The 22,451-nt window shown below is 51.6% G+C and overlaps 1 protein-coding gene across 1 annotated transcript in view; it reads left to right on the forward strand.

Moving 5' to 3' along the window:
• Positions 1–22,451, forward strand: part of PATL1 (PAT1 homolog 1, processing body mRNA decay factor) — a 230,223-nt gene that overhangs the window by 24,860 nt on the left and 182,912 nt on the right. Inside the window, exons 4-6 of the mRNA XM_075349144.1 lie at positions 10,356–10,430; positions 10,635–10,835; positions 10,920–10,979. Coding sequence (XP_075205259.1) covers positions 10,356–10,430; positions 10,635–10,835; positions 10,920–10,979 — 336 coding nt within the window. The remainder of the gene's footprint in view (positions 1–10,355; positions 10,431–10,634; positions 10,836–10,919; positions 10,980–22,451) is intronic.

Here is a 22,451-nt window from a genome sequence, read left to right on the forward strand (position 1 = left end):
AGTCTCTGCTTCCAAGAAGCTCTTGTCCGGTTTGCCATTTTCTGGCGACCGATTGTTTGGCGCACAATTGGATGAATCGATTGAGCATTCCAAAGGAATGGACTCGTGCTTACCCAGCCCATACCAAAGTGACCTTAGCACCCTCAGCTAGGTCCCCATCTCATCGTCCAACAGGCCACAGAAGAGCCAGAGAAACTCTTCTGCATGGCGGTCCAGGTCAGGGGAGCGGTCTCCACATGTAAAAGACCGTTGGATGAGAGACATTCTGTCTCACGGTTACAGGATAGAGCTCAGTTCTAGTCCTCCGACTCGTTTCTTCACAACATCTCCGCCCTCCGAGCGAGCTGATGCACGTTTTCAGGCGGTGAACACCCTGAAGGCAGGAGGAGTTGCGTTACCCGTTCCCCTCCCAGAACGTAGTCGCGGTTTTTACTCCAACTTGTTCGTGGTACCAAGAAAGGACGGATCATTCCGCCCCGTTCTGGACTTCACACTGCTCAACAGACATGTGAGAACCTGCCGGTTCCGGATAGAATCTCTCCGCTTTGTCATCGCCTCGAGACTTCCTAGCATCAATCGACATCAGGGATGCTTATCTCCATGTGCCGATTGCACCAGAGCATCAACGTTTCCTGCGTTTCGCCATCGGGGACGAACACCTTCAGTTCGGGGCACTGCCTTCGGCATGGAAACAGCCCCACGGGTCTTCACCAAGGTCATGGCAGCAGTGGTGGCGGTCCTACACTCTCAGGGCCACTCGGTGATCACTTACCTAGACGATCTTCTAGTCAAGACACCCTCCTGGGTGGCATGTCAACACCGGGGCTGTGGTCACGACGGACGCGAGTCGGTCAGGGTGGGGAGCGGTCTTCCTCCACCACTCGGCTCAGAGAACCTGGACTCCGACAGAGTCCTCCCCTCAGATCAATGTTCTGGAGATAAGGGCAGTGTATCTAGCCCTAAAGGCGTTCCAGCGGTGGCTGGAGGGCAGGCAGATCCGAATTCAGTCGGACATCGCCACGGCGGTTGCGTGCATCAACCACCAGGGCGGCACACGCAGTCGTCAAGCCTTCCGAGAAGTTCGGCGGCTTCTGCTGTGGGCGGAAGCCACAGCCTACAAGTCCATCTCCGCAGTTCACATCCAGGGCGTAGAAAACTGGGAAGCAGATTTTCTCAGTCGCCAGGGCATGGACGCAGGGGAATGGTCTCTTCACCCGGACGTGTTTCTAGAGATCTGTTGCCGCTGGGGAACGCCGGACGTCGATCTAATGGCGTCTCGGCACAACAACAAAGTCCCGGCATACATGGCTCGGTCCACGGATCACAGAGCTCTAGCGGCAGACGCGCTACTTCAGGACTGGTCGCAGTTTCGACTGCCTTATGTATTTCCTCCTCTGGCACTACTGCCCAGAGTGTTACGCAAGATCAGGTCAGACTGTCGCCGCACCATCCTCGTCGCCCAGACTGGCCGAGGTGATCGTGGTACCCGGATCTGTGGCACCTCACGGTGGGTCAACCGTGGGCACTCCCAGACCGACCAGACTGCTGTCTCAAGGGCCATTTTTTCCTTCTGAATTCTGCGGCCCTAAACCTGACTGTGTGGCCATTGAGTCCTGGCTCCTAGCGTCATCAGGGATATCTCCAGACGTCATTGCCATCATGAGACAGGCCAGGAAACCAACGTCCGCCAAGATCTATCACAGGACTTGGAGGATCTTCTTATCCTGGTGCTCTGACTCAGGGTTTACTCCCTGGCCGTTTGCCTTGCCCACTTTTCTTCTTTCCTTCAATCTGGAATGGACAAGGCCTTGTCTCTCGGCTCTCTCAAGGGACAAGTATCGGCGCTTTCCGTGTTTTTTCAAAAGCGTCTAGCCAGGCTTCCGCAGGTCCGCACGTTCCTGCAGGGGGTTGGCCACATAGTCCCACCTTACAAGCTGACGACTCTTCAGAGGTCACTTTTCGAGCCGATGCGGGATCTCTCTATCTCGCCTTTCGCAAAAGATAGCCTTCCTAGTGACAGTCACATCACTCAAAAGAGTGTCTGAGCTAGCAGCGCTGTCAGGCAAAGCCCCCTTCCTGGTGTCTCACCAGGATAAGGTGGTTCTACGTCCGGTCCCGGACTTTCTCCCTAAGGTATCCCCGTTTCATCTCAATCAGGATATCTTCTTACTCTCTTTGGGTCCGCATCCAGTTCACCAATGTGAAAAGGATTTGCATTTATTAGATCTGGTGAGAGCACTCCGGCTCTACATTTCTCGCACGGCGCCACTGCGCCGGCCCGATGCGCTCTTGTCTTTATCGCGGGCCAGAGTAAGGGATTTCAGATTTTCAAGTCAACCTTGGCTCGGTGGATCAAGGAAACGATTCTTGAAGCCTACCGTTCTTTTGGGCTTCCGATTCCTGCAGGGCTGAAAGCCCATTCTACCAGAGCCGTCGGTGCTTCCTGGGCATTGCGACACCAGGCTACGGCTCAGCAGGTGTCAGGCGACTACCTGGTCGAGTCTGCACACTTTCACGAAACACTATCAGGTGCATGCCGATGATTCGGCAGATGCCAGCCTAGGTAGGCGACTCCTTCAGGCGGCAGTTGCCCACCTGTAAGAGGGGGCCGTTTTTCGGCTCTTTTTATCGAGGTATTCTTTTACCCACCCAGGGATTGCTTTTGGACATCCCAATTGTCTGGGTCTCCCAATGGAGCGACAAAGAAGGGAATTTTGTTTACTTACCGTAAATTCCTTTTCTTCTAGCTCCTATTGGGAGACCCAGCACCAGCCCCTGTTCCCTTCAGGCTGTTGTTCTTTTGTGTACACATGTTGTTCATGTTGAATTGTTCTTTTGGGTCATGGTTTCAGTTCTCCGAACATCCTTCGGATTGAATTTACCTTAGACCAATTTATAAGTTTCCTCCTTCCTGCTTTGGCACCAAAACTGATGAGCCCGTGATGCACGGGAGGGTGTATAGCAGAGGGGAGGGGTTACACTTTTTTAAGTGTAATACTTTGTGTGGCCTCCGGAGGCAGAAGCTATACACCCAATTGTCTGGGTCTCCCAATAGGAGCTAGAAGAAAAGGAATTTACGGTAAGTAAACAAAATTCCCTTTCTTTTTCGCTCCTAATTGGGAGACCCAGACAGTGGGTGTATAGCTACTGCCGCACAAAGAACTACACTTAAAAGTGTAAGGCCCCTCCCCTTCTGGCTATACACCCTCCCGTAGGAGTACGGATTCCCCAGTTTTAGCTTTGTGCGAAGGAGGTCAGACACGCACGCATAGCTCCATTGTTTTTAGTCAGCAGCAGCTGCTGACTATGTCGGATGGAAGAAAAGAGGGCCCATACAGGGCTCCCAGCATGCTCCCTTCTCACCCCACTGTATGTCGGAGGTGTTTGTAAGGTTGAGGTACCCATTGCGGGTACGGCGGCTGGAGCCCACATGCTGATTCCTTCCCCATCCTTTTTTACAGGGCTCTGGGTGAAGTGGGATTTACTGGTCTCCAGGCACTGAGACCGTGCTCCATCTACAGCCCCTGGAGAAGATGCTGGATGGAGCGGAGTACATCAGGGACATGGCCCTGCTTCCTCAAGGTACTCTGTGTCCCCGTGCATTTGGCGCTCACACCGCAGCATGCTGGGTGTTGTAGTGCGCCGGGGACATTAGCGCTGCGGCGCTTGTGCCATAGCCTCATTCAGCTTCGCTGAAGCAGGCACACTTTTGGGAAAAGGTCGCGCCGGCCGCTGGGACTGCGGCGCGGCTGGCACTTGTGGTGCGCCGGGGACTTCAGCGCGGGCCGCGCTTTTACGGCGGCCGCGCTGATAACTCGAGTCCTCGGCTTTTGCGGCCTATTTCCGTTCGTTCCCGCCCCCGGACCTGCCAGTCAGGAGAGGGGCGGGACGCTGGTCAGGGCATCAGCGCTGAGGGCTGGAGTCGTTTTTACATACTCCAGCCCTCACAATAGGCACAGAGGGGACACGGTTTCCCGCACTTTTGTTTGGGAACTCCCACGGACCGCCCCTCTCCACAGACGCCGGCAGCCATTCCTGCTGACACGCTGAGCTGCAGAGGGGAGCCGGGGAGACCCAGACAAGGAATTCTGCGCCTCTTACCCGCTATTCAGCGGGCGGTAAGCAGCCCTCAGGGCTCACCCCCTCTTGTGCCAGTAGTAATCTTAGTATTTTGTTCCTGCAAATACTTTGTACTGCATAGCGCTAGTCGCCCTTTGGCTATAGACTCTCTCACATTGCAGAGAGCCAACAGCATGTCGTCCGCAAAACGCAAGGGTGCCAAGGCACAGACATTATATGCTTCCTGTACCGCATGTGGGACTTTTCTACCGGCAGGCTCCACTGACCCCCATTGTGTGCAGTGCTCGGCCCCTGCGGCGCTTGCACAGTCGGGACCTCTGCTGGACGTGACCCAGGGTGTACCACCTGTGAATGCTGTCCAGGTGACAGGAACTGAGTTTACAGCTTTTGCTGACAGAATGTCTCTCACTATGTCACAAATTCTTGACGCATTGCGAGCTAGGCCTGTACTTCAGGCCACGGACACTGTGCAATCATTGCCCCCTGGTCCCCCTCAGCTGAATTACCTCCAAGCTCCGGGACGGGCACATACACCTCAGGGTGAAGACTCTGACTCGGACGATGGCCCCAGACAACCTAAGCGGGCTCGCTATGAGGGGCCTTCACATTCATCTCAATGGTCAGGATCCCAGCGAGATGAATCTATGGGTGATGAAGCGGACGTCACTGATCAGGATTCTGATCCTGGGACCGCTCTCAATCTGGATACACCAGATGGTGACGCCATAGTTAATGATCTTATAGCGTCCATCAATAAGATGTTAAATATTTCCCCACCAGCTCCTCCTGTAGAGGAGTCAGCTTCGCAGCACGAGAAAATCCATTTCAGATATCCTAAGCGTACATTAAGCACTTTTCTGGACCACGCTGACTTTAGAGACGCAATCCAGAAACCCCACGCTTATCCGGAAAGGCGTTTTTCTAAACGGCTTAAAGATACACGCTATCCTTTTCCCCCTGAGGTGGTCAAGGGTTGGACCCAGTGTCCAAAAGTGGATCCTCCAATTTCCAGGCTTGCAGCTAGATCCTTGGTTGCAGTTGAAGATGGAGCGGCACTTAAAGATGCCACTGACAGGCAGATGGAGCTCTGGCTGAAATCCATCTATGAAGCGATTGGAGCGTCGTTAGCGCCATCTTTTGCTGCCGTATGGGCACTCCAAGCTATCTCAGCCGGGCTTGTGCAAGTCGACTCAGTCACACGTGCATTTGCCCCGCAGGTAGCACCATTGACCTCGCAAATGTCGGCATTCGCGTCGTACGCGATTAATGCTGTTCTTGACGCTACAAGCCGCACGGCAGTGGCGTCAGCCAACTCCGTTGTTTTGCGTAGGGCCCTGTGGTTGAGACATTGGAAGGCAGATTCTCATTCCAAGAAGTGCTTAACCAATTTGCCTTTTTCTCGTGACCGATTGTTTGGAGAGCGTTTGGATGAAATCATCAAACACTCCAAGGGTAAGGACTCATCCTTACCGCAACACAGACAAAACAAACCCGTACAGAGGAAGGGTCAGTCTGGTTATCGGTCCTTTCGAGGACCGGGCAGGTCCCAATTCGCCTCGTCAAAAAAGACTCAAAAAGACCAGAGACGCTCAGATTCTTGGAGGTCTCAGTCACGCCCAAAAAGGACAGCCGGAGGAACCGTTGCCAAGACGGCGTCCTCCTGACTTGCAGTCTCCGATTCCCATACCCTCGGTCGGTGGGAGGCTTTCCCACTTTGGCGACATTTGGCTGTCACGCGTCAAAGACCGTTGGGTGAGGGATATTCTGTCTCACGGGTACAGGATAGAGTTCAGTTCTCGTCCGCCAACTCGTTTCTTCACAACTTCTCCACCACCAGACCGGGCCGATGCTCTGTTGCAGGCGGTGGCCGCTTTAAAGGCGGAAGGAGTGGTGACCCCCGTCCCTCTTCAGGAACAAGGTCACGGTTTTTACTCCAATCTGTTTGTAGTCCCAAAAAAGGACGGATCGTATCGACCCGTCCTGGATCTAAAGTTGCTCAACAGACACGTAAAAGTCAGGAGGTTCCGGATGGAATCCCTACGCTCCGTCATAGCCTCAATGTCTCAAGGAGATTTTCTAGCATCAATAGATATCAAAGATGCGTATCTCCACGTGCCGATTGCGCCAGAGCATCAGCGTTTCCTACGCTTCGTCATACACGACGAACACCTGCAGTTCGTAGCGTTACCTTTCGGTCTGGCAACAGCCCCCCGGGTCTTCACCAAGGTCATGGCAGCAGTAGTAGCTGTTCTGCACTCGCAGGGTCACTCGGTCATCCCGTATCTAGACGACCTGCTTATAAAGGCACCCTCTCAAGAGGCATGCCAACACAGTCTGAAGGTGGCACTAGACACTCTCCAGAGTTTCGGGTGGATTATCAACTTTCCAAAGTCGCATCTCATCCCGACCCAATCTCTGACTTATCTTGGCATGGAGTTTCATACTCTCTCAGCGATAGTGAAGCTTCCACTGGACAAGCAGTGTTCGCTAAGGACAGGAGTGCAATCTCTCCTTCAGAGCCAGTCGCACTCACTGAGGCGCCTCATGCATTTCCTAGGAAAGATGGTAGCAGCAATGGAGGCGGTCCCGTTCGCGCAGTTTCATCTGCGCCCTCTACAATGGGACATTCTCCGCCAATGGGACGGGAAGTCGACGTCCCTCGACAGGACTGTCTCCCTCTCTCAGACTGCCAAGGACTCTCTGCGTTGGTGGCTTCTCCCCACCTCATTGTCACAGGGAAAGTCGTTCCTTCCTCCGTCCTGGGCAGTGGTCACGACGGATGCGAGCCTATCAGGGTGGGGAGCGGTGTTTCTCCACCACAGGGCTCAGGGGACGTGGACTCAGGAAGAGTCCACCCTGCAGATCAATGTTCTGGAAATCAGAGCAATCTACCTTGCTCTGCGAGCCTTCCAACAATGGCTGGAAGGCAAGCAGATTCGGATTCAGTCGGACAATTCCACGGCGGTGGCGTACATCAACCACCAAGGGGGAACACGCAGTCGCCAAGCCTTTCAGGAAGTCCGGCGGATTTTGACGTGGGTGGAAAGCAAAGCGTCCACCATATCCGCAGTTCACATCCCAGGCGTGGAAAACTGGGAAGCAGACTTTCTCAGTCGCCAGGGCATGGACGCAGGAGAATGGTCCCTTCACCCGGACGTGTTTCAGCAGATCTGTTGCCGCTGGGGGACGCCGGACGTCGATCTGATGGCGTCACGGCACAACAACAAGGTCCCAGTTTTCATGGCACGGTCTCACGATCACCGAGCGCTGGCGGCAGACGCCTTGGTTCAGGATTGGTCGCAATTCCGACTCCCCTATGTGTTCCCACCTCTAGCATTGTTACCCAGAGTTCTCCGGAAAATCAGGTCCGACTGCCATCGAGCCATTCTCGTCGCTCCAGACTGGCCAAGAAGGTCGTGGTACCCGGATCTGTGGCATCTCACGGTAGGCCAACCGTGGGCACTACCAGACCGTCCAGATTTGCTGTCTCAAGGGCCGTTTTTCCATCTGAATTCTGCGGCCCTGAACCTGACTGTGTGGCCATTGAGTCCTGGATCCTAGCGGCCTCCGGTTTATCTCATGAAGTTGTTGCCACAATGAGACAGGCTAGAAAACCATCCTCAGCTAAGATATATCACAGGACGTGGAAGATATTCTTAGCTTGGTGCGTTGCTCAAGGGTTTTCTCCCTGGCCATTTGCATTGCCAATTTTTCTTTCCTTCCTGCAGTCTGGGTTGGAAAAAGGTTTGTCGCTTAGCTCTCTTAAGGGTCAAGTCTCCGCGCTATCCGTATTCTTTCAGAAGCGCTTGGCACGACTTTCTAAAGTACGCACGTTTCTCCAAGGGGTTTGTCATATCGTTCCGCCTTACAGACGGCCATTGGAACCCTGGGATCTGAACAAGGTTCTCATTGCTCTCCAGAAGCCGCCTTTCGAGCCTTTGAAAGAGGTTTCCCTTTCTCGGCTTTCACAAAAAGTAGTTTTTCTTGTGGCGGTCACGTCTCTTCGAAGAGTGTCCGAGCTAGCGGCGTTATCTTGCAAATCTCCCTTCCTGGTGTTTCACCAAGACAAGGTAGTACTGCGTCCAATTCCAGAGTTTTCTCCCAAGGTGGTTTCTTCCTTTCATCTCAATCAGGATATCACTTTGCCATCTTTGTGTCCGCATCCAGTTCACCAATTTGAAAAAGGTTTACATCTGTTGGACCTGGTGAGAGCACTCAGGATTTACATTTCTCGCACGGCGTCTCTACGCCGTTCTGATGCGCTCTTTGTCCTAGTCGCTGGTCAGCATAAGGGATCGCAAGCTTCCAAATCCACCCTGGCGCGGTGGATCAAGGAACCAATTCTTCACACATACCGTTCTGCTGGGCTTCCGATTCCATCTGGACTGAAGGCCCATTCTACCAGAGCCGTTGGTGCGTCCTGGGCATTGCGGCATCAGGCTACGGCTCAGCAGGTGTGCCAGGCGGCTACCTGGTCGAGTCTGCACACGTTTACCAAACACTATCAAGTGCATACCTACGCTTCGGCAGATGCCAGCCTAGGTAGACAGGTCCTTCAGGCGGCGGTGGCCCACCTGTAGGAAAGGGCTGTCTGACAGCCCGTTCATGTGGTATCTTTTTACCCACCCAGGGACTGCTTTTGGACGTCCCACTGTCTGGGTCTCCCAATTAGGAGCGAAAAAGAAGGGAATTTTGTTTACTTACCGTAAATTCCTTTTCTTCTAGCTCCAATTGGGAGACCCAGCACCCGCCCTATTTGTTCTTAGGGTTTCGTTTTTCGGGTGCACATGTTGTTCATGTTGTTTCTTAAGTTCTCCGATCTTGTTATCGGATTGAATTTGTTTTTGAAACTGTTATTGGCTTTCCTCCTCCTTGCTTTGGTACTAAAACTGAGGAATCCGTACTCCTACGGGAGGGTGTATAGCCAGAAGGGGAGGGGCCTTACACTTTTAAGTGTAGTTCTTTGTGCGGCAGTAGCTATACACCCACTGTCTGGGTCTCCCAATTGGAGCTAGAAGAAAAGGAATTTACGGTAAGTAAACAAAATTCCCTTCTCTTCACAATCTTTACTTCAGAAGCTATACCTCCGATCTCAAAACTAAAGATATATTTAGAATCAACATGATAGTGCTAGTATAGCACTGGCTTTAGTTTATATAGGAAAATCCGGGTTGTTGGTCCTCTGTAAGGAAACGTTCACTGTAATGAGGCAGATGGAGTCACTACTCCATCTGGCCTCTTTCCTGACAGTGTCCCATCTTTTTAGGTGTGACCAAAAGTGCAGTCAACTACAACTTTTGCACACCTTTTTACACTGCCGAATAGAGGCTATATAGAGTCTAAAGTGACTGCATATGTCTCATTATAGTGAATGGCTGTGTCTAAATCTCACATTTCGCAGATTTTGATAGAATCCCTGATGTACAGTGAATTTAAAGTCTACACACCCCAAAGGTTCAGATTTTTGTCCAGAAAAAAAATCATTTCAGAACTTTTTCCACCTTTAACCCCTTCCCGACATCTGCTGTATATGTAGGGTGCAGCAAGAAATGCGTTCCCACAAACCGCCGTGCGTGTACAGGGAAGTGATAGTGCCGACTAACTAGTGGAAGCAGCAAGATCATCAGCGGGTAGCTGACACTCGCTGATTCTGCTGCTTCCGCTAGTTAGTCGGCACCATCACCTCCCTTTACACACAAGGCGGTTATAAAACACAAATTTGCACAACAAATAAAAAATTTGTACAAAATGCTGCGTTGCACAGTACAAGCATAGTGGATGAGATTTCTAGAAATCCCGTGCCAACTGTATTTATTTATTTTTTTGCAGCAAACACTGACCTGCGGTGTGGCTTTCCAGACCGCAGCATGTCAATTGTTTGCTGCAGATTCGCATTCCTCCTCCGTAGGGTAGAACACAGCAAGAGACCGCAGCGCACTGAGCCTTGATAGTGGGCACAAGCAGCTGCGGCCTCCTGTGTTCTCCTGCGGAGGAGACTCGCGACCCTGCAGGTTAGGACCTGCTGCATCCTGATCGTGGGCACATACCCTAAGGGGTAGTACATCTTACTTCACTGAAGTCTGCATCAAGACTGTCAAAATGTCAATCTTGATAATCTGCCATTCAGATGTTATAGTCGGGGACTCTCTTGAGTGTGGTAAGCATTGATCCATGTTTATGCAAGGTAAACTGTGTTGTCACGTTCACCAGTACACTGCATATTATTAGCTAATGGTTATTAATACTAAAATACTTCAAATTCTCAAATTTTCAAGCTATCTTCTGGGATAAACTCAAGTATATGGGAGTCTTCAGACATACGGCCAATCAGAGGACCCTTACTGACAGAGGTAAGCCGAAATACTGTACAAAAATGTTTTTAGGCCATATGCTATGAGCATTTCTGCATATTGAGGGTCATAGTCTACCCTCTTTTATTTATTTGCGTCTTAAATGCTTTGCCAATTGTGATAAACCTAAGAATGAACATGATTTTAAATATAAATTGTAATGTTAAATAATTTATATATTGCCGCTTTTGTTTTTCATTGAAGGATATGAGTCCGCTCTCTATACTACACGAATATGGCTTGGCTCCAATTCCTCCCCCCAATGGAGATAGTACGGAACAAGATGCCTCAGAGAGAGCTTTGCCTCGAAGATCCACATCCCCTGTTATAGGAAGTCCACCTGTGAGAGCTGTGCCTATTGGGACTCCCCCAAAATATGTTGGCCCCATGTTCAGTCAGCAGCAGGTCCTTATGTTATTACTCGTAGTGTTTTATATAAGACTGAATTTTCATAGATAATACATGTACTAATAAATATTGTCTCTTTAGGTTTTATGCCCAAATCCCATCCACATACGAGCCGCCTCTACGCCTTTCAACAACCATCCGGTAAATTGTCACATGATTTTATTACTATGCTTTCACTCCTGTTTCCTGGGCACACACAGTACACCTACACAAAAATGTAAAACATTAATACTTTTTTCAGTTGAATTTTTTTTTTTTTTTTTGCCACCTTCCTTTTCTTTATCGTTCCTATGGGAGACCCAGACATTGGGTGTATAGCTTCTGCCTCCGGAGGACACACAAAGTACTACACTCAAAAGTGTAGCTCCTCCCTCTGAGCTTATACACCCCCTGGAGAACCAGATCTAGCCAGTTTATCGCTTTGTGTTCAGGAGGCATACATCCACACATGCATTCTCATCTGATTTTTCATTTTTGGAAAGAGTTTGAAGAAAAGCGGGTCCAAGCCTGGACCCCCGGCATGTCCCCTCTCACCCCACTGTGTCGGCGGTGCTGTTAAGGTTGATTCCAAGGCTGGAGCCTTACATGCCGCGCTCCTTCACCATCCCTCGGGCTCTGGCTTGAAGTGGGAGCCAGCACGGTTCTCCATGCTTGGCGGCAGGAGACCGGTCTCCATCCGCAGCCCTTCAGGACCCTGCTGGACCGGAGCACTCATCCCCAGGGACTTGGAACCCTGCGTCTCAGCAAGCTAAGTACCTGAGACGTTTATATATTGGGGTCCCTGTACTTTATTGTTGTGGGAGAGTGTGCGGAGTGAGTTTTATGACATTTCCGGCGGGTTCTCTGGCTGTCGCCTGAGAACCGCGCCGATGGTGCCTGCGCGCCGGCCGCACCGCTCAAATTTAGGCCCCGGCTTCGCCAGAGGCCTACTTTCGGTTTCACTGCCCTCGCATGTTATTCATGCAGAGGGACAGCGCGGCTCCGCCCAGCGGCCGTTCTGCACAGGGGAGGGACACTCCTCACTGGGTACATGTCTCCTCCCCTGTAAGTCTCTATGGCCCTCCAGATCCCGCTCCCAGAGTGAGTCCCGCCCCCTCTCCTCGCTCCGGCGGCCATTTTCTCAGCGTTTTTCCCTGCGATCAGCACTGGTCTGCAGCATCCCTGCTGAGGTGCTTGGGGGTCTGGGCTTCGGGATCTGGAGGGCACACAACACCGCTCCAGCGGTCTGGTAAGCCACAACCTCTGGTTGTGGACCTCTGTATATACTCTCTGGGGGTCATTCTGGCAGAGCCCCCACTCCAGCAGCATGTCTCACACGAGGAGCAAGGCTCCAAAGCTGTATTCAGTATGCACTGCATGTAAGCTCCTACTGCCTGAACCGAGCACCTATCCACATTGTGATGCCTGCTCTAAACTGACGATGCCTCAGCCTGGAATCGCACCCCCAGTGGTCTCTCCGGCTCCTGTGGCTGAACCCCCGGCTTGGGTAGAATCCTTCCTTATCTAGGTCTATCTCCCAGTCTTTTTGCCGACTCCATGGGACAGCTGTCCAGGACTTTGCTGAACATGCATCAGCCCCCTTCACAGGGTGCCTCTGCTGCTAGGGCTCTCTCAGGACCGGAGCTCACAGAGGATTCATCATCTGGTCCCAGACCCCGTCCTCCTAAAAGGAGACGCAGGGCTCCCTCTCCTTCCTCGTCCCGCGGCTCTTTTTCAGAAGCTGACTCACAGGACGAGGAGGATGCCTTTACAGGGGGCTCGGAGGCTAACTCCATGTGCCCCATTGATCTGTCCGAAAGTGACTTGGATGTTAGTGATTTGATTGCGTCCATTAATTCTGTACTGGATCTCAATCCGCCAGTATCAGAGGAGCAACCCTCTCTGGCAGAAAAGCACCAATTTACCTCGCCTAAGAGGACAAAGAGTGTGTTCTTTAACCACTCCAGTTTTCAGGCCGCTGTGACCAAGCCTAGGGCCTGTCCTAACAAACGCTTCCCAAAGCGTGGTTCTGATGACCGTTTTCCCTTTCCACCTGAGGTGGTCAAGGAGTGGGCTCATTCACCAAAGGTAGACCCCCCGGTGTCTAGACTCTCAGCCCGGACCGTTGTATCAGTGGCTGATGGCACCTCTCTTAAGGATTCCACTGACCGCCAGGTTGACCTTCTGGCCAAATCTGTATATGAGGCGGCAGGGGCCTCGTTCTCCCCAACTTTTGCAGCAGTGTGGGCTCTCAAAGCCATCTCTGCTTCTCTAGAGGAGATGCATTCCCTCGCCAGGGAATGTATGCCCGAAATGGTTACCTTAACTTCCCAAGCTTCAGCTTTTTCATCCTATGCCATGTCTGCCATGCTGGAGGCTTCTCACCGCACTGCGGTAGCTTCGGCTAATTCCCTCGCTATCCGCAGGATCTTGTGGCTTCGAGAGTGGAAGGCAGATGCTTCTTCAAAGAAGTACCTTGCTGGACTCCCTTTTGCTGGGTCCAGGCTGTTCGGTGAACAGCTGGATGAAATTATTAAGGAAGCTACTGGCGGGAAGAGTACTTCCATGCCACATACCAAAACCAGGAAACCTGTCCAGGGTAGGAATCAGTCGAGGTTTCGTTCCTTTCGTTCCTCCAACTGGTTGTCCTCTAAGCCCTCGGCCTCGTCCACTAACTCAGCCAAGGACCAAAAATCCAACTGGCGCACAAAAGCGCGTCCACAGAAGACCGCAGGAGCTGCTGCCACTAAGGCAGCCTCCTCTTGACTATCTGTCCGCGCCAGCAACGTCCTTAGTCGATGGCAGGCTCTCCCACTTTGGCGACGCGTGGTTTCAACACGTCTCCGATCAGTGGGTGCGGGATATCATCTCCCACGGCTACAGGATAGAATTCTCTTCCAACCCGCCAGACAGATTTTTTTCTGTCAACTCCCCCCTGCTCCAAGGCCGCCGCCTTCTCTCAGGCCGTGGCATCCTTGCAGGCCAACGGAGTAATTGTACCGGTTCCCGCCCGGGAACGGTTCAGAGGTTTCTACTCAAATCTCTTCCTAGTCCCCAAAAAGGACGGTTCCTTCCGGCCCATCCTGGATCTCAAGCTTCTCAACAAGCATGTTCAGGTGCGGCATTTTCGCATGGAGTCTCTGCGATCAGTCATTGCCTCAATGACCCAAGGGGATTTCCTGGCATCCATCGACATCAGAGATGCCTATCTCCATGTGCCAATTGCAGTTTCACACCAGCGTTGGCTACGTTTTCCAATCGGAGAGGAACATTTCCAACTCGTGGCTCTTCCCTTTGGGTTAGCCACGGCCCCTCGGGTATTCACCAAGGTCATGGCAGCAGTGGTTGCGGTTCTGCACCTCCAGGGGTTGGCAGTGATTCCTTACCTGGACGACCTTCTAGTCAAGGCTTCATCCAGCGCAGACTGTCAGCGGAGTGTCTCGCTCACTCTCGCCACTCTAGCCCAATTCGGGTGGCTTGTCAATCTGGCCAAATCCACTCTGACTCCGACCCAGAGGCTCACGTACCTAGGGATGCAGTTCGAGACTCTGCCGGCACTTGTGAAGTTGCCCTTAATCAAACAGCAGTCCCTCCAACTGGCGGTGCGCTCTCTGCTGAGGCCCCGCCGTTGTTCCATCAGGCACCTGATGCAGGTGCTGGGTCAGATGGTGGCGTCAATGGAGGCTGTTCCCTTTGCCCAGTTCCATCTGCGTCCACTGCAGCTGGACATTCTCCGCTGTTGGGACAAGCGGCCTTCCTCCTTGCACAGGTTAGTGGCTTTGTCGCCACAGACCAGGAGCTCTCTTCAGTGGTGGCTTCGGCCCCTCTCTCTGTCTCAGGGACGCTCCTTCCTGGCCCCGTCCTGGGTGATCCTCACCACGGATGCCAGTCTATCCGGCTGGTGAGCGGTATGTCTCCACCGCCGAGCACAGGGCACTTGGACTCCGTCCGAATCAGCCCTCTCAATCAATGTGCTGGAAACCAGAGCCGTGCTTCTGGCTCTCCTAGCTTTTCACCACCTATTGGCGGGCAAGCACATACGAGTCCAGTCAGACAACGCGACAGCGGTTGCCTACATCAATCACCAAGGCGGGACACGCAGCCGCCTGGCAATGTTGGAGGTACAACGCATCCTTCAATGGACGGAGGACTCAAAGTCCACCATATCCGCAGTCCACATCCCAGGCGTGGAAAACTGGGAGGCAGATTATCTCAGCCGTCAAACCGTGGACAGTGGCGAGTGGGCCCTGCATCCGGCAGTGTTTCAGTCAATCTGCTGCAAGTGGGGCACTTTGGACGTGGACCTAATGGCATCCCGTCACAACAACAAGGTTCCGGTTTACGTGGCTCGCTCCCACGATCCTCAGGCATTCGCCGCGGATGCTCTGGTTCAAGACTGGTCCCAGTTTCGTCTGTCCTTCGTGTTTCCCCCTCTAGCTCTCTTGCCCAGAGTTCTGCGCAAGATCAGAATGGAGGGCCGTCGAGTCATCCTCATTGCTCCGGACTGGCCCAGGCGAGCTTGGTACCCAGACCTGCTCCATCTGTCCGTAGAGGTGCCGTGGCATCTTCCGGACCGTCCAGACCTTCTCTCACAAGGTCCGTTTTTCCGCCAGAATTCTGCGGCTCTCAGATTGACGGCGTGGCTCTTGAGTCCTGGATCTTGACGGCTTCTGGTATTCCCCCTGAAGTCATCTCCACTATAACTCGGGCCCGTAAGTCTTCCTCTGCCAAGATCTATCACAGGACTTGGAAAATTTTCCTGTCCTGGTGTCGCTCTTCCGGCCATCCTCCTTGGCCTTTTTCCTTGCCGACCCTTCTGTCTTTTCTACAGTCCGGTCTGCAGCTGGGACTGTCCCTCAACTCTCTCAAGGGACAAGTCTCGGCTCTGTCAGTGCTGTTCCAGCGGCGTATCGCCCGGCTGGCTCAGATCCGCACCTTCATGCAAGGTGCGTCTCACATCATTCCGCCTTACCGGCGGCCCTTGGATCCCTGGGACCTCAATTTGGTTCTCACGGTTTTGCAGAAACCCCCCTTTGAGCCTCTTAGGGAGGTTTCTTTGTTTCGTCTTTCACAGAAAGTGGTCTTTCTAGTGGCCATAACTTCCCTCAGGAGAGTCTCTGATTTGGCTGCGCTCTCTTCGGAGTCACCTTTTTTGGTTTTTCATCAAGACAAGGTGGTTCTCCGTCCGACTCCGGACTTTCTCCCTAAGGTACTCTCCTTTCCACCTTAACCAGGACATTGCCCTACCTTCCTTTTGTCCGGCTCCTGTTCATCGCTTTGAAAAAGCGTTGCATACTCTGGATCTGGTGCGTGCTCTCCGGATCTATGTGTCTCGCACCGCTGCTCTTAGGCGGTGCACCTCTCTTTTTGTGCTAACCACAGGTCGGCGTAAGGGCCTCTCTGCTTCTAAGCCAACCTTAGCCCGTTGGATTAGGTCGACCATTTCAGATGTCTACCAGTGTTCTCAGGTGCCTCCCCCGCCGGGGATCAAGGCACACTCAACCAGAGCTGTCGGTGCCTCTTGGGCTTTCAGGCACCAGGCTACGGCTCAGCAAGTCTGTCAGGCTGCCACTTGGACTAGCCTGCATACCTTTTCAAAGCACTACCAAGTGTATGCTCATGCTTCGGCAGATGCGAGCTTGGGCAGACGCATCCTTCAGGCGGCTGTCGCCCATTTGTGAAGTTAGGCTCCGCCTACTTCTTAGTTTTTCTGTTTATTCCCACCCATGGACTGCTTTGAGACGTCCCAATGTCTGGGTCTCCCATAGGAACGATAAAGAAAAAGAGAATTTTGTTTACTTACCGTAAATTCTTTTTCTTATAGTTCCGTATTGGGAGACCCAGCACTTTCCCTGTTGCCTGTTGGCAGTTTCTTGTTCCGCGTGTTATCACCGGCTGTTGTCGTGGACAGAGTCTCCGGTTGTTCCGGTTCTTGCTCTGTTTTTACTTGTGGGTGGCTATTCTCCTTCAGCTTTTGCACTAAACTGGCTAGATCTGGTTCTCCAGGGGGTGTATAAGCTCAGAGGGAGGAGCTACACTTTTTAGTGTAGTACTTTGTGTGTCCTCCGGAGGCAGAAGCTATACACCCAATGTCTGGGTCTCCCAATACGGAACTATAAGAAAAAGAATTTACGGTAAGTAAACAAAATTCTCTTTTTTATCCCCTTCACGACCCATGATGGATCTATCCGTCATGGATCGTGTGAGGTTAATCCTCGCCTGCCGTGGGCAGGTCGCGGCGATCCGCGCACATATTAGCTGTTTTTAAAGCTCACATGTGCGCCTGCAAGTTGCAAGTGGAATTGATTCCACCTGCAACTTTTAACTCTTACATCTCGCTGCCAAAGTATGGCAGCGAGATGTATATGCGCGCGGCCATTATTTCCACTTAACGCCGCCCCCACCGGAAGTCACGTGCGTGATCACATGACTTTTAGTGGGTGCCATGGTAGCACAGGGTCATGTAATGACGCCTGTAGGTAACATGAGTCACTTTCGGTTTCACTTGGCCCAGAGCCGAGTGAAGCAGAAAGTGAGCATATCTGCTGTGTAGCTGTGATCAGCAGATAGGGCAGAGCGATCGGATTGTTGATCCATATAGCCCCCTAGAGGGACTAGTAAAATAAAAAAAGTTTAAAAAAAAAAGTTCAAATCACCCCCCTTTCAGCCCATTGAAAATTAAAGGGTTAATAAAATATACACATTTGCTATCGTCGCATTCAGAAATGCTAGATCTATCAAAATATAAAATCAATTAATCTGATTGGTAAATGGCGTAGCAGCAAAAAATTCCAAACGCCAAAATTACGTTTTTTGGTCGCTGCAAGTTTTACGCAAAATGCAATTAACAGGCGGTCAACACGTAGCATCTGCGCAAAAATGGTACTGTTAAAAAACGTTAGCTCGAGACGCAAAAAATAAAGTCACTGAGCCAGAAATCCCGAAAAATGACAACTTTACGGGTTTCGGAAAAAGGCGCAAAACGTACGCCACTTTTATTGGACAAGCTTGATTTTTTTTTTTTTAACCCCTTTGTTACAAGTAAACCTATACATGTTTGGTGTCTACAAACTCGCACCGACCTCAGGCATCACACTCACACATCAGTTTAACCATATAGTGAACATGGTGAATAAAATATCCCAAAAACCATTGTGCCATCACACGTTTTTTTGCACTTTTTCCACACTTGGAATTTTTTTGCTGTTTTCCAGTACACTATATGGTAAAACTTATGGTTTCATTTAAAAGTACAACTTGTCCCGCAAAAAACAAGCCCTGATATGACAAGATTGATGGAAAAATAAAAAAAGTTACGGCTCTCGGAAGAAGGGGAGCAAAACAAAAAAAAACGGAAAGTGCCCGGGGGCTGAAGGGGTTAAAGACCAACCAGCAGAATTTTCATATATAAAGTAAAGCCAGTGCTATACTGGTGCTAGGACACTGAATATAACCATACCTTTTGTTCAGGGATTGGATATTTTATTTCAGGAATATGTGCAAGTAAAGTTCCAGCAATGCTATTTGATTGACAGGTGCAACAGGAAGGGAATATGTGGGTCAGGTCTTGCTATCTCTATTCCTGCACCTGTCTGTCTGCTTGCGCCGAAATTAACAGCTATGACTGCGACAGGGGGAGGAAAGTCAGACAGACAGACAGACATTGGCGGGAATAGATAGCAAAACCCGACCCACATATTCCCTTCCTGTTGCACCTGTCAATCAAATAGCAGTGCATTGCTGGAACTTACAGATATTTCGTAAATAAAACATCCAATATGAGAACCAAGGGTATGCTTATATTCAGTGTCCTAGCACCAGTACAGCACTGGCTTTACTTTATATATGAAAATCCTGCTGGTTCGTTCTCTTTCAGAACCATTCTGCTCTGAAAGTTCAATCAGCAGAACAGTCACATCAGCTGCCTTGTCCTTTTTAACCCCTTTACAACTGGCCGAGTTTGCGCTTTGTGGTTTGTTTGTTTCTTTCGCCATTCTTCTTCCGAGGGACATCATTTTTTTTTTTTTTTTTTTTTTCAGTCAATATAGTCATATAAGAGCTTGTTTTTAGCGGAACAAAATGTACTTTTAAATGAAACGATGAGTTTTACCATATAGTGTACTGGAAAATGGCAAAAAAAATTCCAAATGAGAAAAAATGTGCTATTGCAATATTATTTTTGAGATTTTATTCAGAGTTTCCTATATATATGGTAAAACTGATGCGTCCATGTGATGCTTGAGGTCGGTGCGAGTTCGTAGACATTAAACATGTATAGGTTTACTTTTATCTAAGGGGTTAAAAAAATTAGAAGTTTGTCCGCAAAAAGTGGCATACGTTTTGCGCCATTTTCCATGTCCCGTAACGTTCACATTTTCCAGGATCTATGACTCAATGACGGCGTATGTTTTGCGTCTCTGGCTGACGTTTTTAACGGTACCATGTATGCACAGATATTACGTTTTGACCACCTTTTATTGCATTTAGCGCAAAATTTGTGGCGACCAAAAAACGAATTTTTGGCGTTTGGAATTTTTTTGCCGCTACGCTGTTTACCGTTCAGATTAATTGATTTAATATTTTCATTGATGGGGCATTTCTGAACGCTGCAAAACGAAATGTGTGTATATTTCTTTTTCGCTCCTAATTGGGAGACCCAGACAGTGGGTGTATAGCTACTGCCTCTGGAGGCCGCACAAAGAACTACACTTAAAAGTGTAAGGCCCCTCCCCTTCTGGCTATACACCCTCCCGTAGGAGTACAGATTCCTCAGTTTTAGCTTTGTGCGCAAGGAGGTCAGACACGCACGCATAGCTCCATTGTTTTTAGTCAGCAGCAGCTGCTGACTATGTCGGATGGAAGAAAAGAGGACACATATAGTGTCCCCAGCATGCTCCCTTCTCACCCCACTTATGTCGGAGGTGTTTGTAAGGTTGAGGTACCCATTGCGGGTACGGCGGCAGGAGCCCACATGCTGATTCCTTCCCCATCCCTTTTTACAGGGCTCTGGGTGAAGTGGGATTTACCGGTCTCCAGGCACAGAGACCGTGCTCCATCTACAGCCCCTGGAGAAGATGCTGGATGGAGCGGAGTACATCAGGGACATGGCCCTGCTTCCTCAAGGTACTCTGTGTCCCCGTGTATCTGGCGCTCACACCGCAGCATGCTGGGTGTTGTAGTGCGCCGGGGGACATCAGCGCTGCGGCGCCTGTGCCATGGCCTCATTCAGCTTTGCTGAAGCAGGCACATTTATGGGAATAGGCCGCGCCGGCCGCTGGGACTGCGGCGCGGCTGGCACTTGTAGTGCGCCGGGGACTTCAGCGCGGCCTGCGCTTTTACGGCGGCCGCGCTGATAACTACAGTCCCCGGCTTTTGCGGCCTGCTTCCTTTCGTTCCCGCCCCCACACCTGCCAGTCAGGAGAGGGGCGGGACGCTGCCCACGTCCAGAACTCGGTCGCGCCGGCCGCTCGAACAGCGGCGCGGCTGGCACTTGCGGTGCGCCGGGGACTTCAGCGCGGCCCGCGCTTTTACGGCGGCCGCGCTGATAACTCGAGTCCCCGGCTTTTGCGGCCTGCTTTCGTTCGTTCCCGCCCACAGACCTGCCAGTCAGGAGAGGGGCGGGACGCTGGCCAGTGCATCAGCGCTGAGGGCTGGAGTCGTTTTTACATACTCCAGCCCTCACAGTCAGCACAGAGGGGACACTGTTCCCGCACTTTTGTTTGGGAACTCCCACGGACCGCCCCTCTCCACAGAAGCCGGCAGCCATTCTTGCTGACACGCTGAGCTGCAGAGGGGAGCCGGGGAGACCCAGACAAGGCATTCTGCAGCCTCTTACCCGCTGTTCAGCGGGCGGTAAGCAGCCCTCAGGGCTCACCCCCTCTTGTGCTCGTAGTATTCTTAGTATTTTGTTGCTACAAATACTTGGTATTACATAGCGCTGGTCGCCCTTTGGCTATAGACTCTCTCACATGCAGAGAGCCAGCAGCATGTCGCCCGTAAAACGCAAGGGTGCCAAGGCACAGACATTGTATGCTTCCTGCACCGCATGTGGGACTTTTCTACCGGCAGGCTCCACGGACCCCCATTGTGTGCAGTGCTCGGCCCCTGCGGCGCTTGCACAGTCGGGACCTCTGCTGGACGTGTCCCAGGGTGTACCACCTGTGAATGCTGTCCAGGTGACAGGAACTGAGTTTGCAGCTTTTGCTGACAGAATGTCTCTCACTATGTCACAAATTCTTGACACATTGCGAGCTAGGCCTGTACTTCAGACCACGGACACTGTGCATGTATTGCCCCCTGGTCCCCCTCAGCTCCTAGCTCCGGGACGGGCATCTACACCTCAGGGTGAAGACTCTGACTCGGACGATGGCCCCGGGCAGCCTAAGCGGGCTCGTTATGACGGGCCTTCACATTCATCTCAATGGTCTGGATCCCAGCGGGATGAATCTATGGGTGATGAGGCGGACTTAACTGATCAGGATTCTGATCCTGGGACCGCTCTCAATCTAGATACACCAGATGGTGACGCAATAGTTAATGATCTTATATTTAACATCAATAAGATGTTGAATATTTCCCCACCAGCTCCTCCTGTAGAGGAGTCAGCTTCGCAGCACGAGAGAATCCATTTCAGATACCCTAAGCGTACATTAAGCACTTTTCTGGACCACGCTGACTTCAGAGACGCAATCCAGAAACCCCACGCTTATCCTGAAAGGCGTTTTCCTAAACGACTTAAAGATACACGCTACCCTTTTCCCTCTGAAGTGGTCAAGGGTTGGACCCAGTGTCCAAAAGTGGATCCTCCAATTTCCAGGCTTGCAGCCAGATCCTTGGTTGCTGTTGAAGATGGAGCGGCACTTAAAGATGCCACTGACAGGCAGATGGAGCTCTGGCTGAAATCCATCTATGAAGCGATTGGAGCGTCATTAGCGCCTTCTTTTGCGGCCGTATGGGCACTCCAAGCTATCACGGCCGGGCTTGCGCGAGTCGACTCAGTCACACGTGCATTTGCCCCGCAGGTAGCACCATTGACCTCGCAAATGGCGGCATTCGCGTCGTACGCGATTAATGCTGTTCTTGACGCTACAAGCCGCACGGCAGTGGCGTCAGCCAACTCAGTTGTTTTGCGTAGGGCTCTGTGGTTGAGACATTGGAAAGCAGATTCTCATTCCAAGAAGTGCTTAACCAATTTGCCTTTTTCTCGTGACCGATTGTTTGGAGAGCGTTTGGATGAAATCATCAAACACTCCAAGGGTAAGGACTCTTCCTTACCGCAACACAGACAAAACAAGCCCCAACAGAGGAGGGGTCAGTCTGGTTATCGGTCCTTTCGAGGACAGGGCAGGTCCCAATTCGCCTCGTCAAAAAAGACTCAAAAGGACCAGAGACGTTCAAATTCTTGGAGGTCTCAGTCACGCCCAAAAAGACCAGCCGGAGGAACCGTTGCCAAAACGACGTCCTCCTGACTTGCGGTCTCCGATGCCCACACCCGCGGTCGGTGGGAGGCTGTCCCACTTTGGCGACATTTGGCTAGCAAATGTCAAAGACCGTTGGGTGAGAGATATTCTATCTCACGGGTACAGGATAGAGTTCGGTTCTCGTCCGCCAACTCGTTTCTTCAGAACTTCTCCA

This window comes from Anomaloglossus baeobatrachus, chromosome 5, assembly GCF_048569485.1.
Source record: "Anomaloglossus baeobatrachus isolate aAnoBae1 chromosome 5, aAnoBae1.hap1, whole genome shotgun sequence".
NCBI classification, from domain to species: domain Eukaryota; kingdom Metazoa; phylum Chordata; class Amphibia; order Anura; family Aromobatidae; genus Anomaloglossus; species Anomaloglossus baeobatrachus.